The sequence below is a fragment of the Tupaia chinensis genome, unplaced genomic scaffold, assembly GCF_000334495.1.
Source record: "Tupaia chinensis unplaced genomic scaffold, TupChi_1.0 Scaffold000045_1, whole genome shotgun sequence".
In the NCBI taxonomy this organism is placed as follows: Eukaryota; Metazoa; Chordata; class Mammalia; order Scandentia; family Tupaiidae; genus Tupaia; species Tupaia belangeri.
Window position 1 is genome coordinate 8,970,870 of NW_006159501.1, and position 18,044 is coordinate 8,988,913.

Consider the following 18,044-nt stretch of genomic DNA (forward strand, 5'->3'; position numbering starts at 1 on the left):
CAGCAACTCTACTTTCAACTTTTGAGGACATGCCATACTGTTTTCCTAAAGTGGCTGCACCATTTCTCATTCTCATCAGCATATGCATGAGGCATTCAGAGTTCTTCACTTCCTCACCTTTATTTGTCTTTGATTGTAGTCATCCCACTGAGTTAAAGTAGTGCATGATTTTGTTTTTGCTTTGTATTCCCTGATGGGGATATATGTTTTTGGTGTGTTCCCCTCATGCTGCCTAGTTCTGAGAAGACCAGTGTCCTTCCAGAGGAGAACTTCGTTTTAAAAAAAAACCAGAAACATCCTTTGACTTGGGTATCTTTTGGTATATGATTTGTGCTAGTTGTGATTTACTCTGGCCTTGCTACATTGTAAATGCAGGTTTTTATTTATTTATTTTAAAAAATTATTAAATTTTATTTACTCATTCATTTTATTTTAATTTGACCAGACACACAAATGTCCGCGCGTGCGCGCGCGCACACACACACACACACACACACACACACACACACACAGACACACAGAGAGAGAGAGAGAGAGAGAGAAAGAGAGAGAGAAAGAAAGTGAGAAAACAAGCTGCCAGATCTGGGAATTGAACCATGGTCAGCCATGTGGGAATGTCCAGCGCCTTAACCACTGTGCCACCTGCTGGTCCCTAAATGCAGGTTTTTAAAAACTTGCTTTTCCTAAAATCAGTAATATTGTTCAGGCATATAGTTGCAGTTTCTAGTCTCCTTTCATAAAAGTTTATTCTTATCTGTGCATAACATCTCGCATGGCAAGAAGAATTCAGACACTTGAAAGTTTAATGAAACTGGAATAAAACCGTCACATGAACAGAAACCTTGTCTAGTGTTCATTGCTATGTCACCGTCACCTCTCACAGTGCCAGTATATAGAAGGCGTTAGGGAACTATTTTTGAATAAATGAATGGAAAAGAATATGCACTTTTCTCCTCTGGATCTCCAAAAAGTTTTATAATTTGTGCAGAGTAATTTTTTTTTAAACCACAGGTAAAATAATCAGTGAATACCCCATGCATTTACTTTTTCTTTTTTTTGGAGAGGTTTTTGCTATAGGGCACATGAGTTCGCCAGAAAGACAGAGACAGAAAGTGAGAAATCACCCCCCCCCCGCCAGGGGGGATGGCCACACCATAATCCCTTCTCCTCCATTCTCCTCTTGGGATCTTGGGCACACATGCACACGCGCCCGACATGAGTTCAAGCTACCGGGTTTGGGACTTAAACCGTGGTTGACTACATGGGAGTCCAGCTGACATAGCCATTATGCCAACTGCAGGTCTCATCATTAATTTTTTTTAAAAAATTAAAAAAAAATTATTAACTTAATTAATTAATTAATTAGTTAATTTAAATTTGACCAGAGAGGGGCAGAGAGAGAGGAAAAAAGAGAGGGAAAGTGAGAAAGCAAGCTGCCAGGTCCAGGACTTGAACTGCGGTCGGCCATGTGGGAGTCCAGCACCCTTAACCACTACTCCACCTGCCAGCCCCATTCCATGCATTTATTTACCAACATAAGAATTGCATAAGCAGGGCTCGACTCCACATGACTGACCACAGTTCAAGTGTTGGTTCTGGTGGCTCACTTTCTCTGTGAACATGGCTACCCTGTAGCAAATTAAAAATGTAATAATAATAAATATAATTAAGTAATTTTTTAAAAAACTGTAAGATACTTGAAATGATTTCTTTTGGATAAACTGATTAGTTTACTTAACCTAGAAGTGAGTATTATCAAAGAATAAGCCAAGAATGTTGGAACAGTTTAGTGTTTAGAAATTCTTATTTTTTCTGTCTCGGTCATATGTATTTTGTTTTAGCCGCTTTGGAGATTTATTAATGATACTGAAGACAAAAGAATCTTAGCTTACAAATCTGAAGATATCAAGAATGTTTCACGCTTGCAGTCTCCAAAAGTGTGTGGTTATTTAAATGTTGATAATGAAGAGTTGCTTCCAAAGGGACTAATAGTCAGAGAGCCACCTGAAGGTAAGACTTACAAAATGTATTTCAGAGAAAGCAGGCACATCACAGCCGTCTTCTGTAGGGGTGGCTGTTAATTAATAAAAAATGACATAGTTATCAAGTATATGTATTTGGCTTGAAAATAGAGTTTTATTCCAGAAATTTCTGAGTTTTTTTGTCTATAAGAGTTGGAAAAAAACACTAGAAAATAGTGGGAATAATAAAGACTGGACTTTTTAAAAGAATTATTTTATTAACTTTATATATATATATCTACATAGATTTAAATTTGACCAGAGAGGAACAGGCGGGGTAGGGGGGAGTGAAAAAGCAAGCCGCCAGTTCGAACTGTGGTTGGCCACGTGAGAGTCCAGCACCCTTAACCACCACACCACCTGCTGGCCCTTTTAAAGACTGGATTTTTTTATTTTTTGGAGAGATTTTCACTGTAGGGCCCGTGCGCTCGCCAGACAGACAGAGAGAGACATAGAGACAGAAAGCGAGAAATCACCCCCCAGGGGGGATGGCCACGTCGCAATCCCTTCTCCTCCATTCTCCTCTCGGGATCTTGGGCACGCACGCACACGCGCCCGGCGTGAGTTTTAAGCCACTGGGTCCGGGACACGAACCGCGGTTGACTACGTGGGAGTCCAGCGACATAGCCATTACACTAACTGCTGGTTCCCTAAAGACTGGGTTTTAAAAAAGATTGGGGAAAGGGAAGATTGAAGGAACCCTTATTTGCAGGTGTTTAGAAATGTCAAAATAATACTGTTGAAATCAATCTTTAGCATTTGTAAGAAGTTAGTTGACAGTAAGAGAGATCTGCATACCGTTTAGAAGAGAAGATGGTCGGGACAGTGCAGATTTTTTATGGTCATTTTAAAAACATAATCTAGGAGACTCATTTTTGAATACCTCAGAAAATATTAGCATTTTACATATAAATAAATTCTTGAACAGTTTGATTATTTGGTAATAACAATGTCCTGTTAAACACAGATCAATTTTTAATGTTTGACTAGCTTGACATTTTTATTGTTAACTTTGGTTGGTTATAGACTTCTGAAAGAACATGACTGACAGCTTCATAGCCTAGCAGTAGGAGAATGTTTTCTCTATTAAGTGCTTTTTAAAATCCCTTTAAAAATGAAGGAGCACTTTTCCCTTTGAATTACATCATTTCAAACCTCATGTTACTTTTCACTTTTCTGTCTTCCTTCCATTGTCTTTTGTTCAAGTTACCTTTAGAGGTACTAAGCTCAGGTGTTTGTTTCAGAGCTATATTAGATTTAAAATGTTACTATAAAACAGTCCTGTTTTGATGAATTTTAATTTAATAGTGCATACAAATTCATATTAGAGCTTGTTCGCCGGGTGAAGAGGAGAGCCGATCCTGATCCCTTGAGGAACACATGTAAATTGCTGGTGGTAGCAGACCATCGCTTTTACAGATACATGGGCCGAGGGGAAGAGAGCACGACCACAAATTACTTAGTAAGTATCGATGCGGCGTAGCGCAGTCGGACGCAGTTCATGTAGGTGGGTGAATTCCACTTAAGACAAGACTGCGATCATTTGAAACTTAATGAAAGTAGATCTGTTCAGGTGCTCTGTTATTTCCCTAAAATATTTGAGGACTGTTGACTGAGGTTCTTACATTAATTACTGCTTCACATTTATAAGCTTCACATTTATAAGAACTCATTTAACACCTTCCCTTTTTTCTTATTTGCCAAAGGTACATGTGTTTACATGTGTGAGAGCCGAGCAGAGCATGTGCTTTTGCCAGAAAGACAGAGAGAGAGAGACAGAAAACGAGAAATCCCTCCCCCCCCCCGCAGGGGGGATGGCCACACTGCAATCCCTTCTTCTCTGTTCTCCTTTCGGGATCTTGGGCATGCATGCACACACGCCCAACATGAGTTTAAGCCACCAGTTCCAGGACTCAAACCGCAGTCAACTACATGGGGAGTCCAGCGAATAGCCATTATACTAACTGCTGGTCCCAGAGTTTAGTTTTGTTAATGTGTTAAAAGAGCTAAATATTGGTCCACAACTGCATGAAATAGGTGGGATTTTTGTAGTGATAACTTACCGTAGAGCAGAGCTGTGAAAGAAAGAGTAGAGTGTTGACACGAATTTTTAAGCTCTATTATGACTTTTAAGGGAATCATTTCTATTATTCTCATTTCTTGTTGGTATGACTTCATTCGTCATGATAACTTGGCGCTGACCAAAATGTTGTTACTAAGGAAATAAAGGAGAATGCAGCTATTCATGAAGCAGGAGCCTAGTGCAGGAAAGACGTCTTTCCGTGGCTCTGCTTTCCCCATTCGCTCCATTTTGTCCACACCACCCCCCTCCCTTGACTTCCATGCCGTTCAATGAATCTATTATGTGGAGAGTAGGAGTCATGATTTTTGTTGCTAAGTAAGAGAGATTCTTTCTTGGAAGAAGCTTTTCTCTTAATCTGGTTTTGTATTAAGAATCTGCTCTTATTTTACTTATTTATTCATTACACCATCGAATACAAATGTCATGAGAGGTCTCGTTTTTTAAATTGCACTTCTTGTAAGCAAAGAACAGTTACTTAGACCTACAACTTGCTTCACAGTTGCTGGCCTAAACCTTGTCAGCCCAGATTTGAAACAGTAGAATATTTTCTTTGAGGCAAAGATAGGTAATGAGCATTTTGGTTTTTCTCATATTCTTAGTAACTGTACTGTCTCTCCTCCTAGTCCTCCCAAATCAGGTAGCAGGAGGAGAAATGACGAACTGGCCCTCATTCCTTCCGGCCCTCCTTTCTCCTACTCTGCAGTGCTGGACTTGGGGGAGTGCCATGGGGGAATAGGGTTAGCGGTTGCTCATCACTGCTCTCTACCTGTTTTGGGGGAAGGTCCTTGCCAAGAGATAGAGTGAAGACAGAATATTTCTTACAATTTTTTTTTTTTAATTTTTATTAAAGGCTATCTTTCCATGTTGCAGTCTTTCTGCCTCAGCCTCCTAACTGGTACTAAAGGCACATGCTACGACACCCGACTCTTTTTTTTAGACAGAGTCTCACTGTGTTGAACAGGCCAACGTGGAGCTCAAGATCCTCTTCCCTTGGCCTCCCCACACTGCTGAGATTACAGATGCATGCCCTCGTGCCAGGCATTTAGGCTGGACTGGGAGTTGAAGCAGAGCTGCCTCTGTGGTCCCAGCTTGCAGAGTAGTGTCTTAGCAGCACACCATTGAGGTTGGGCTGGGAATACAGTTCTTACAGGGGAATCTTTTAGGTAAATTGACTTTAAATTTTACTTTCATAGTTGACTGGAATGACAGGTTTTTTGTTTTAGAGAGAGATTTTTTTCCTATAGTGTGCGTGCACTTGCCAGAGACAGAAAGCAAGAAATCACCCCCCAGGGGGCATGGCCACGCCCCAGTCCTTTTGCTTCCAAACCCTAGTTGACTATATGTGAGTCCAGCAATGTGAGTTACGTCATCTGCTGGTCCCATGGAATGGTAAGGTTTAAAAAAACTTCTTATGTTTTAGTTTCACATAGGACTGATGACCTGAAATACGGGGTAAATTGTATGTGTTAGTTTTTATTGCATTTTCAACAGAAGTACCAAGACTGGGTGAATTATAAAGAAAATAAAGGCTTGTTTGCAAAATTCACGATTCTGGTGGCTGAAAGTCCAAAGGTATCCCAAAGTAGCGGAAGGCAGAGCCTTGAGCAGAGCAGGTTGTGATTTGTATCCTGAATTTCTTCCTACTGCTGCTCTGTGTCTCTGTGCTCTGCCCGCCTGGCCTCTTTTCCTTCCATACACACCAGAGCTCAGTCTTCGAGCCCACCTGATGACTTCCTCTCACTCCAAGGTCCCCCACCTCACCACGCAGGGATTACTTTTCACTTGCACCTTCACCAAGGCAATCAAGCCCCAGCACTTGCATTTCTTCGGGACAGCCACACCGCAGCACTGTGCCATTGCTTCAGTTCCATAACAGCACTTTTACATCTGGGGCTCAGAAGAATTTCTTTGTTAGTGATAAAGAATAACTTTTTTTGATGTGTGTCTGTGGGGTTTTTTGTTTGTTTTTATTGCTTGATTTTTTTTATTTGCCATAGGGTGCATGTGCTGAGCGGGAAAGTGAGAAATCACCCTCAAGGGGATAGCCATGCCGCAATCCCTTCTCCATTCCTTCTCTTGGCATTTTGAACATACACATACAGACATGTGCCCTGTGTGAGTTTTCAAGCCACTGTGTCTGGAACTCCAACCACGGGCAGCCATGTGGGAATCCAGCGCCTTTACCACCACACCACCTGCTGGCCCCTGTTTTATTTTTTAGACAGTCTTGCTATGTTGTAGTCCTCTTCCCTCAGCCTAAGTAGTGGGACTACAAGCATATTCCATATGCCGGCCCTGTAAGGTGGGTTGGGAATCGAACCCTAGCCTCTCATGTGGCCCTACCCTGCTGGGTAGTAGCATCCATTGAGCTCTACCTCAGATGGAAAAACAACAGTATTTCTTACTGTTGTTATATTTTGCCACAGGGGGCACATGCACTTGCCAGAGAGAAAGGGAGAAGCCAAGAAATCACCTGCCAGGGGGCATGGTCATAGGACCCCTTCTCCTCCATTCTCCTCTTGGGATTTTGGGTACGCATGCACAGGCACCTGTGTATTTTTCAAGCCACTGGGTCTGGGATTCGAACCATGTAGTCAGCCATGTAGGATGCAATTACCTTAACCACCTGGTTGACCCCAAGAATAACATCTTAGGGCTAGCTTTTATAATTAGTAGAAACTTTTGCAATGGCATTTTGTTTTAACTGAATTTTTTATCTCTGTGGATTTTATATTGCTTTTAAAAAAGTGGTAAAAATCTGCATGATGTCTTTTTCTTTTATACACACAGATAGAGTTAATTGACAGAGTCGATGACATCTATCGGAACACTTCATGGGACAATGCAGGTTTTAAGGGTTATGGAATCCAAATAGAACAGGTATTTTTCAATAGATATGGCTTATATTACACAATATGGCTTTTATTAGTAAAACTTTATATGTGATGTAAATATTTGTTACTTGTACTCAGAACTTCAAAACATAGTATGATCATAACTTAATATTCTCCAATACCAGTGATTTTTGGGTGATATATTGTATGGTGTTTTTGTATAAGTTAATACTGGGGAATGAAGCTTTTGTCTTTATAGACTTTAGAAGGAAAGACTTATTAAGCTGCTATGCTTGCTTCCTTCTCTGAATTCAGGGCCCTTTTATTCCCTGTATTTTTTTTTTTTTTTTGTCTAATCTAATTATGCCTGGAACCAGCAGGTGGCGTGGTGGTTAAGGGCGCTGGACCCCCATGTGGCCAACCACGGTTCAAGTCCCAGACCTAGAGGCTTGCTCTCTCAATATCACTCTCCCTGTCTCTCTGGTAAAACTGAATGCTATTACTACTACTACTAATAATAAAAGAAATAATAACAATAAAAAGCAAATCTATCTCTCCCCATCCTTAACTTAAAAAAAAAAAATCTGATTATGCTTAAGTATTTAGTTAGATTCCCTGCACATATTATGGAATCCTGAGAACATTTACTCAGAAATACTGTGTAAGGCGTTTGTATATACAGAATCATTAGAATATGTCCAGCAATGGTATATTAATATTGTCTTTTTTTTTAATTTACTAATTATTTTTAGGGAGAGATTTTGCTATAGGGTACATGCACTAACTAGAGAGACAGAAAGCAAGAAATCTCCCCTTGGGGGGGATGGCCATGCTATAATCCCTTCTCCTCTTGGGATCTTGGGCATGCATGTACACATGCCTGGCATGTTTTAAGCCATCGGGTCCTGGACTTGCCACAGTCGACTACGTGAGAGTCCAGTGATGTAACCATTACACCATCTGCGGGTCCCATTTTTTTAATCTTTGTACAGAGATTTTTGCCTTGTGGCACATGTGCTCACCAGAGAGAGACAGAGACAGCAAGAGGGAAAATGAGGGGCTGGCCACACCTCAGTACCTTCTCCTCCACTCTCCTTTCTGGATCTTAGGCATGCATACACGTGAGCCTGGCATGAGTCTCAAGCCACTGGATCTGGGACTTGAGCCATGATTGACCATGTGGGAGTCCAACAACGTAACTGTTACGCCATCTTCTAGTCCCTTGATTTACATTTTATAGTAAAAGGTGTTCCAAATTAGCCAAGACTGTTCTGACATTGGATATTGCTTTGGACAGATAGACATTTTGATACGTATATTATTATTGCTACTTTTTCTAGGCTCTTTGTAGTAAGCTCTATCCTTAATAGGTTCTGTATCTAGAGATTTACAGAAAATGCTTCTGAGATCATACACCATGCTAAAAATGTTAAACTTCAGTAGTATTCAGATAAAACTAAGAATTATTTTTTCCCTTTCCATTCTCTTTTACATTTTCTTTTTAAGTTATTATTTGAATAGGTAATATATTTACACAGTACAAAAACCAGTGAAAAGTAAGTCTCTGTAACTCCTGTCTATTGTCAAACCAGTTCGTTTCCTCAGAGACATCCATGTCGCTACTTTCATACATATTTTGCAGAGATGTTGTGTGCATGTAGGGCGTGTGTGCATGTGTCTGTATTTAACAGAGTGGGAGTATGCTGTGCTCGTTAGCATCTTGCTTTTTCATTTCACAGTATATTGAAGATTATTCCATACTGGTATATATAAAGCTGCCTTATTTGTTTTCAAATTGTTGCATCATGTGTGACTTTTATGAGACTAATAAATAGAGGGAACTAAGAACCAATTAGCAAACATAGGAGTAACATAGAAGATACAAACTTGAACCTTTGTTAAAGGTGGATGGGAGACTGTGGTTTAGGTGTGTAGTCAAGCAGTTCATCCCAGAGTTGGCTTGACCATCCACCACCAAAGCTGCAGGCCTGCCCTCACAGTAAGCCCAGCCTGTGGTAACTGAGCACACCTGTAGGGCCTCTGTCGGCAGCTGGGGACACCTCAAAATCACTAAGTTGAGCATGGCTTCCTTCTTTTTTAAAAAATCACTGGTCAGAAGCTTCTGTTTCTTATTTTACTTCTTACCAGGTTTAGTGGGAACTTGTCTGGCGTGCACGTGCACGGGGAAGGCCCTGTTCTTGGTAATCTTGCTCCTGTGATGTGCGTTATATTGCTTTTCATTTCCAAAGTGTTGTCCATCATTGTAAGGAATATTCAAGGCTCGTATAACCCAAATTCTCTTTTTCAAAATAAATACAGAGGATATAAAAATGTACGAGTATATTTATAACCTTATAAATAATTAAGAATCATTAGAATATGTCCAGCAATGGTATATTAATATTGTCTTTTTTTTTAATTTACTAATTATTTTTAGGGAGAGATTTTGCTATAGGGTACATGCACTAACTAGAGAGACAGAAAGCAAGAAATCTCCCCTTGGGGGGGATGGCCATGCTATAATCCCTTCTCCTCTTGGGATCTTGGGCATGCATGTACACATGCCTGGCATGTTTTAAGCCATCGGGTCCTGGACTTGCCACAGTCGACTACGTGAGAGTCCAGTGATGTAACCATTACACCATCTGCGGGTCCCATTTTTTTAATCTTTGTACAGAGATTTTTGCCTTGTGGCACATGTGCTCACCAGAGAGAGACAGAGACAGCAAGAGGGAAAATGAGGGGCTGGCCACACCTCAGTACCTTCTCCTCCACTCTCCTTTCTGGATCTTAGGCATGCATACACGTGAGCCTGGCATGAGTCTCAAGCCACTGGATCTGGGACTTGAGCCATGATTGACCATGTGGGAGTCCAACAACGTAACTGTTACGCCATCTTCTAGTCCCTTGATTTACATTTTATAGTAAAAGGTGTTCCAAATTAGCCAAGACTGTTCTGACATTGGATATTGCTTTGGACAGATAGACATTTTGATACGTATATTATTATTGCTACTTTTTCTAGGCTCTTTGTAGTAAGCTCTATCCTTAATAGGTTCTGTATCTAGAGATTTACAGAAAATGCTTCTGAGATCATACACCATGCTAAAAATGTTAAACTTCAGTAGTATTCAGATAAAACTAAGAATTATTTTTTCCCTTTCCATTCTCTTTTACATTTTCTTTTTAAGTTATTATTTGAATAGGTAATATATTTACACAGTACAAAAACCAGTGAAAAGTAAGTCTCTGTAACTCCTGTCTATTGTCAAACCAGTTCGTTTCCTCAGAGACATCCATGTCGCTACTTTCATACATATTTTGCAGAGATGTTGTGTGCATGTAGGGCGTGTGTGCATGTGTCTGTATTTAACAGAGTGGGAGTATGCTGTGCTCGTTAGCATCTTGCTTTTTCATTTCACAGTATATTGAAGATTATTCCATACTGGTATATATAAAGCTGCCTTATTTGTTTTCAAATTGTTGCATCATGTGTGACTTTTATGAGACTAATAAATAGAGGGAACTAAGAACCAATTAGCAAACATAGGAGTAACATAGAAGATACAAACTTGAACCTTTGTTAAAGGTGGATGGGAGACTGTGGTTTAGGTGTGTAGTCAAGCAGTTCATCCCAGAGTTGGCTTGACCATCCACCACCAAAGCTGCAGGCCTGCCCTCACAGTAAGCCCAGCCTGTGGTAACTGAGCACACCTGTAGGGCCTCTGTCGGCAGCTGGGGACACCTCAAAATCACTAAGTTGAGCATGGCTTCCTTCTTTTTTAAAAAATCACTGGTCAGAAGCTTCTGTTTCTTATTTTACTTCTTACCAGGTTTAGTGGGAACTTGTCTGGCGTGCACGTGCACGGGGAAGGCCCTGTTCTTGGTAATCTTGCTCCTGTGATGTGCGTTATATTGCTTTTCATTTCCAAAGTGTTGTCCATCATTGTAAGGAATATTCAAGGCTCGTATAACCCAAATTCTCTTTTTCAAAATAAATACAGAGGATATAAAAATGTACGAGTATATTTATAACCTTATAAATAATTAAAATATGCTTTTCATACCATGTGCTCAGTTTGTTTTAAACATTGAATATTCGAGCTAAAGAATTATTTTTTTTCTTTTCTTTTTTTTTTTTTTTTTTTTAGGATTTTTACTATATAGTATATGTGCTCACTGGAGAGAGACAGAGAGAGGGAACGTGAGAAATCGCTCCTCAGGGATGGCTATACTGCAATCTCTTCTCTTCTCTAGTCTCCTATCAGAATTTTGGGCATGCTCACACGTGCACTTGGTATGATTTTCAAGCTGCTGTATCTGGGGCTCAAACTGGTTGGTTGTGTGGGAGTCCAGCACCTTAATGACCATACCACCTGCTGGCCCCTAGAGCTGAAGCATTTACGGAATTCAGGTTCTAAGACATTTTTTCCTAGAATGATAGATAGTACTTTTTGAACAAATAAAATAATGCAGTATTCAGTGTCTTGTGACATTTTTTGGAAGTGTTCTAAGTATACTATATCTTTAAGTATAGATTCGCATTCTCAAGTCTCCACAAGAGGTAAAACCTGGTGAAAGGCACTACAATATGGCAAAAAGTTACCCAAATGAAGATAAGGATGCCTGGGATGTGAAGATGTTGCTGGAGGTAGGTCATGGAATCCTGGCGGTGGCACTGTTAACATCACTTGGTGTTTTCTAATGTGTGGATTGTGTCTGCATTGATGAGCATGTTAGAAAGGATGGTGGAAAACCTGGAGTCACCCACTCCGGCTGACCCAGCAGTGGCCCCATCCCCTATAGCATGGTGGACAAAACAATGGCAGAAAACTGTGAAAAAGGAAAATGTTAATAGCAGTGCTTCTTACCTTTGGGACCTTTGAGAACTAATGAGGCAAGGGGTCTTTTCTAGAAAATAGCGTCATGATTCAGAAAAGCATACTATTTTTCCACTCTTCTGTTACAACTCACATCATTTCTGTGATCCCGGAGTGTATGGAGACTTCTCTTTACTAGCTAGCAAACAGTCCTACAGTGCACAACAGCCCGGCGTCCTCCAATCCATTTGACTTCTGCTGCTACCTCCATGGGAATGTGTGAGATCCCACAGGTTGAGGGTTCAGTCTCCAAGACTGAACCCCTTCAGATGTCAACCATGAGGCCCAGATTGTTCTACCTGTGCTTTTGATGATCTGGCTATAAATGAGGGTTCTCATGACTTCCCCACTCCTTAGGTCTGATTTATTTGCTAGAGTGGATTACAGACTTGCAGAGTCATGGTTACTTGTTATATAAGAGATTTGAAAGACTGTGGAAAAAGAGCTGCATAGGGCCGGGCATGCAGCGCTTCCATGCTCTGGGTGCAACACCTCCAGGAACTTCGACGTGTTCCGCTCTCCAGAAGCTCTATGAATTCTGGCCTTTTTGGTTTCCGTTGGAGACTTCATGCATAGGCAGGAGTTGGTAATGGGTTGTTGTAAAAGACATGATGTGTTTTTCTATGGAAAAATGAGTCATTTCTTTTTTGACAACTCAGTAAGAATTCTTTTGAGTATTCTTTCCCCATCAGGTATGGAGTAGGATTCTTCTGGAATGAGGGTCTTAAATGTGGGGGAACGTTACAGTGTCTATGACTTGCCTTGGGGGTGAGTGAAAGGGACTGTCTTTAACCTCCTCTAAAGCTGCTTCAGGAACCAAAGACCAAAGGCCAAATGCTTATGGACCAGGAACAGTAGGTAGAAATCACTATCTATCTATCATCATGCTACACACATGGATGCCCAATGTATGAATTCTTTCTTTCTTCTTTAAAATTTTTGCTATAGGGTACATGCACTTGCTGGAGAGACACAGTAAAAGGAAAGTGAGAAATCACCCCCAGGGGGAATGGCCATGCCACAGTCCCTTCTCCATTCTCCTGGGATTCTGGAAATTCACGCATATGTGCCTGGTGTGATTTTTAAGCTACCAGGCCCAGGACTTGAACTGTGGCTGGCGATGTGGGAGTCTAATGCTTTAAACTACTGTGCCACTTTCTGGCCCCGATATATAGATTCTTTGCACACCATTTTCTTGACTCAGGTCTTGAGCATCTAAGTGGATTTCTTTTTTGGGGGAGGGGAGATTCAAGAGAAATTTTTTGCTACAGGGTACATGTGCTTGCCGGAAAGACAGAGGGCGATAGAGAGCTATATAACATGTGAAATCACCCATCAGGGGAAATGGCCACGCTGCAGTCCCTTTTCCATTCCCCACTTGGGATTTTGGGCACGTATGCACATGCTTCCAGCATGAGTTTAACCTGCTGGGTCCCGGACTTGAACTACAGTTGTCATAAACATTATGCCATCTACTGGTCTCTGTATAGTGTTTTTGATATAAATGAAGATGAGATTATGAAGTTTTTGTCTTTAGACTTTAGAAGGAAAGGCTTTTCAAAGAGATTTTCGCTTTGGGGCACTTGCACTCACTTAGAGAGAGAGAGAGAGAGAGAGAGACAGACAGCATCATGGTGTGAGACCCTTCAAGGATGATGTCTATATAGCACTCTCTAGAAAGAAAGAAACTTAAACCAATAAATGAGGCTCAGCAAGTGTGTTAGTTCAAGCTGCCCTAGCAAGGCACCACAGGCCGAAGGGCTTCAACAGCAGAAATTTATTTCCATGTCCTGATCTCATCTCTATGAAGAATACTAGTTGTATTGCATTAGAGCGCATCCACATGACTTCATTTCATCTAATTACCTCTGTCAAGACCCGACTTAAAGTGCAGTCACCTTCTGAGGTGACTTTGGAGGTGCTAGATTTTGGTAATAGCAGCAAGGTTCAATTACTTGCCCATGGTTAGTTGTACAGCTAATAGCAGCAGAAGTAGAATTGAACAGCCAGATCTCATGCTTTTTAGGAAAACTTCCTCCAGTGTGTTTTTAGGCGAGCTTGGGATCTTAACCCGTAGCCGGTCATGTGGCTTCTGGCCCTGCAGTCCAGTCCACTGGGTACTAGCCCACAGGGCTGGCTCTCACTGCCTTCTTCACACAGAGCTCTGTGCCCTCACATTTTAAATCTGTTAGCGGGTGCGTGTACTCACCAAAGGCAGGAGAGTGAGAAAGCACCCCCCTCCCATGGGGACTATCATGCCACAGTCCCTCCTCATGTCTCCTTTTGGGGTTTTGGGTGCACTCACATGTGTACCTGGCATGCATCAAGCTGCCAGGTCTGGAGCTTGACTGTGTAGTGACCATGTGGGATATGGGGTTGTCTAGCCATCACACCACCAGCTGGCTCAGTAGAGGTTTTTAAAGTAGTATGTGAACCTTTTATTTCATTTTAAATTTTTTTGTTATAGGGCATGTGTACTCACCAGAGAGTGGCAGAGAGAGAGAGTGAGAACTCACCCCCTGGGGGGGGATGGCTACACTGTCACAATCCCTTCTCTATTCTCCTCTTGGGATTTTGGGCATGCATGTACACACATCTGGTGTGCTTTTTCAGGCCACCAGGTCCCGGGCTTGAACCATGCAATTGGCCACTTTAACCTCCATACCACTCAATTGCTCTGAACCCCTTTTAAATTAAGGGGGAAAATAGCCTCACAGACCTGCAGTATTGATTTAAAGCTTTTTATTTTAGGAACATAAAACTGTACCTTCCTATAATTTTAAAACTCCTATATATTGTAAAGCCACAAAAAAACCTTTAACAATTATTAATGACTGGGAGAACTCTTTAAGTACTTCATAGGGATCTCTTGGCGTGTGGTGCTGTGATCTCTGTGCCAAACTGGAAGGGTTCCTGTGCTGGGTGTGTGTCTTCTGAGCAGCCTCGGAGGAGCAGTTAGTTCTGAACAACCACAAAAAGCTTCCAAACTCTTTCCTCTCTGCCCCTGGCCGCATATCAGCATCAGTTTCTCATCCATGTAGGTCAGGGGGAACCTCAGAGAAAGAGTGACATGCTGCATGAGGTTACAGCCACTGGTACAGAACTATGCTAGCCACAGAACCATTCTAGAACATTTAACTGAAACGTCTGTTGTCGGTAATTATTAATCTAAGATTTAAAAAAAATTTTTTATAAAGCAATTTAGCTTCGATATAGCTGAAGAAGCATCTAAAGTCTGCCTGGCACATCTTTTCACGTATCAAGATTTTGATATGGGAACTCTTGGATTAGCGTATGTTGGATCTCCTAGAGCGAACAGTCATGGAGGTGTTTGTCCAAAAGGTAAGCTTCCTCATCTCTTTCTTTTTTTCTCTCAAAGAATTATTACTAAATTTTTATTTATTTTAATTGACCAGAGAAAGAAAGACACACACACACAGAGGGAAAGTGAGAAAACAAGCCACCAGATCTGGGACACTAACCATTGTCGGCCATGTGGGAGTGTCTAGCACCTTAACCACCACGCCACCTGCTGGCCCTCTGCTTCTTCATCTCTCGTGTGAACATGAAGCAGGAGTAGTATGCAGACAGGGTTATAAATGCTCTTCTGCTTATGATGGGACTACATCCTGGTAAACCCATTGTATGTTGAAAATATTGTAAGTTGAAAGTGCATTTAGTACACCTAACCTACCAAATACCATAGTCTAGCTTAGCTTACTTAACCATGTTCAAAACACATATTAGTCTACAGTTTGGCAAAAGTCATGTACCGCAAAGCCTATTTTGCAACAAAGTTAGTATAGAGAATTTATTTATAGTCTGAGAGCATGTGTGCTTGCCAGAGAGAGAGAAAGCACCCTCTAGTGGGGCAGGGCCACATCATAATTCTTTTCCCTCCATTTCTTCATCACAGGATTGTGGACACACATACACATGTGCCTGGCCTGTTTTTTTAAGCCACTATGACCAGGGTTTAAACTAATTGGCCACATTGGATCTGGCTCCCTATGCACTTCATTTAACCACTGTGCCATGGGGCCAGGCCATAAAGTCAGTATGAAGAATCCAGATTTGGGGCCAGCAGTTGATGTGGTGGTTAAGGCTCTGGATTCCCACATGACTGACCGTGGTTAGAGTCTCGGACCTGGCAGCTTGCTTTCTTACTCCACCCACCCTTTGTCTCTCTCTGGTGAGTGCACGTGCCTTACAGCAAATTTTAAAGTAAGAATAGTAATAAAGATAAAAACAACAACAAAAGAAATTTTGACGTGCCAGCTCCATAGTCTGATGGTTAAGGCAACTGGGTCCCATATGGCCAACTGTATGGTTGGGGTTGGAGTTCCAGACCTAGTTCTTTAGAAACATGCTAGGCATGTGTGTACATTTCCAAAGTCCTATAGGAGAGAGAACTGGGGGAAGAGTGGTGTGATGTGATTGTCCCCATGGGGCATGCTTTCTTCTTACTCTCTCTGGCAGGCTCATAGGCCTTCTAGCAAAAAGAAAAAAAAATTATGAATTAGAATTCCAAGTATAGTTTCTACTGAATACATACTGCTTTTGTACCATTATAAAGTTGAAAATGCTAAGTGGAGCCATTGTAAGTTGGACCATGTACATTATAATTCTGTGTGTAATAATAATTTATTTCTGTTCCTTTTTACCTTTAGCTTATTATAGTCAACTTGGGAAGAAGAATATCTATTTGAATAGTGGATTGACCAGCACAAAAAATTATGGTAAAACCATCCTTACAAAGGTATGTCCTTTAGTTTTTCATTTATCTATTTATTTATTATTTTTTATTTCATGTTCTTTTATACATTCAGTAACGTTATTTAGCTTACAAAGTGAATATTCCAGCATGTGTATGTTTCTCCCTAGTCCAGTTGATAAAACTATAAAATATCTTCAACAGATAATACCACATTTCTTTGTCCCATTAATGCTTTGCCTCTCTATTTTTCTTCTAAATGTCCTTCCTCAGACTACTCTTTCAGAGCAGTGACCCAGCGTCCTTTAGTTTTTTAAAAGACTAGATTTAGAGTCGATAGTAGTAGAACCTCAGCTCCTGTATGTTTATCACGTACAGAGGAGAAGACAAATGGTCAAATGCTATGTTCTTTTGTCAATTTGATTAAAGGGCTCTACTTAAGACAGTGTAGTCCCAGCTGACAAAAGGAACTGGTGCTTGGGTGTTGGGAAATAACGTTTTCTTTTGGTGATCCTTAAGGAAGCTGACCTGGTTACTACTCATGAACTGGGGCACAATTTTGGAGCAGAACATGATCCGGATGGTCTAGCAGAATGTGCCCCGAATGAGGACCAGGGAGGAAAGTACGTCATGTACCCCATAGCTGTGAGTGGCGACCATGAGAACAATAAGGTACGTGTGTTTCAGGGGGTTTTCATGTAGTTAGCAAAGAAAGAGGCTCAGCCTTTCTCATGAGCAGAGCTTAGAGAAGTACTCCCTTCCCGTGTGTTTCCCTAGGGATAGGTTGCAAATTACAAGTACCTTGAAACCTGGGTGTGTGTTCTGGAGTGAAGCATGGCCCATCCACATCTGGTTAAAGTTATCGTTTGTGTAGTTGTTTTTTTTTTTTTAAAGTAGTATGTGAACCTTTTATTTCATTTTAAATTTTTTTGTTATAGGGCATGTGTACTCACCAGAGAGTGGCAGAGAGAGAGAGTGAGAACTCACCCCCTGGGGGGGGATGGCTACACTGTCACAATCCCTTCTCTATTCTCCTCTTGGGATTTTGGGCATGCATGTACACACATCTGGTGTGCTTTTTCAGGCCACCAGGTCCCGGGCTTGAACCATGCAATTGGCCACTTTAACCTCCATACCACTCAATTGCTCTGAACCCCTTTTAAATTAAGGGGGAAAATAGCCTCACAGACCTGCAGTATTGATTTAAAGCTTTTTATTTTAGGAACATAAAACTGTACCTTCCTATAATTTTAAAACTCCTATATATTGTAAAGCCACAAAAAAACCTTTAACAATTATTAATGACTGGGAGAACTCTTTAAGTACTTCATAGGGATCTCTTGGCGTGTGGTGCTGTGATCTCTGTGCCAAACTGGAAGGGTTCCTGTGCTGGGTGTGTGTCTTCTGAGCAGCCTCGGAGGAGCAGTTAGTTCTGAACAACCACAAAAAGCTTCCAAACTCTTTCCTCTCTGCCCCTGGCCGCATATCAGCATCAGTTTCTCATCCATGTAG

At 41.2% G+C, this 18,044-nt stretch overlaps 1 protein-coding gene across 3 annotated transcripts in view; it reads left to right on the forward strand.

Annotated features, from left to right (window-relative positions):
* The window catches only part of ADAM17 (ADAM metallopeptidase domain 17), a 72,761-nt gene that overhangs the window by 39,786 nt on the left and 14,931 nt on the right, over positions 1–18,044 (forward strand). For 2 of the 3 annotated variants that reach the window (XM_006140832.3, XM_006140831.3), the window contains exons 5-11: positions 1,842–2,010; positions 3,350–3,483; positions 6,895–6,984; positions 11,476–11,589; positions 15,016–15,160; positions 16,489–16,577; positions 17,052–17,204. In XM_006140832.3, the coding sequence (XP_006140894.1) occupies positions 1,842–2,010; positions 3,350–3,483; positions 6,895–6,984; positions 11,476–11,589; positions 15,016–15,160; positions 16,489–16,577; positions 17,052–17,204 (894 nt within the window). The remainder of the gene's footprint in view (positions 1–1,841; positions 2,011–3,349; positions 3,484–6,894; positions 6,985–11,475; positions 11,590–15,015; positions 15,161–16,488; positions 16,578–17,051; positions 17,205–18,044) is intronic. The other variant, XM_014589748.2, reaches the window with a different exon arrangement.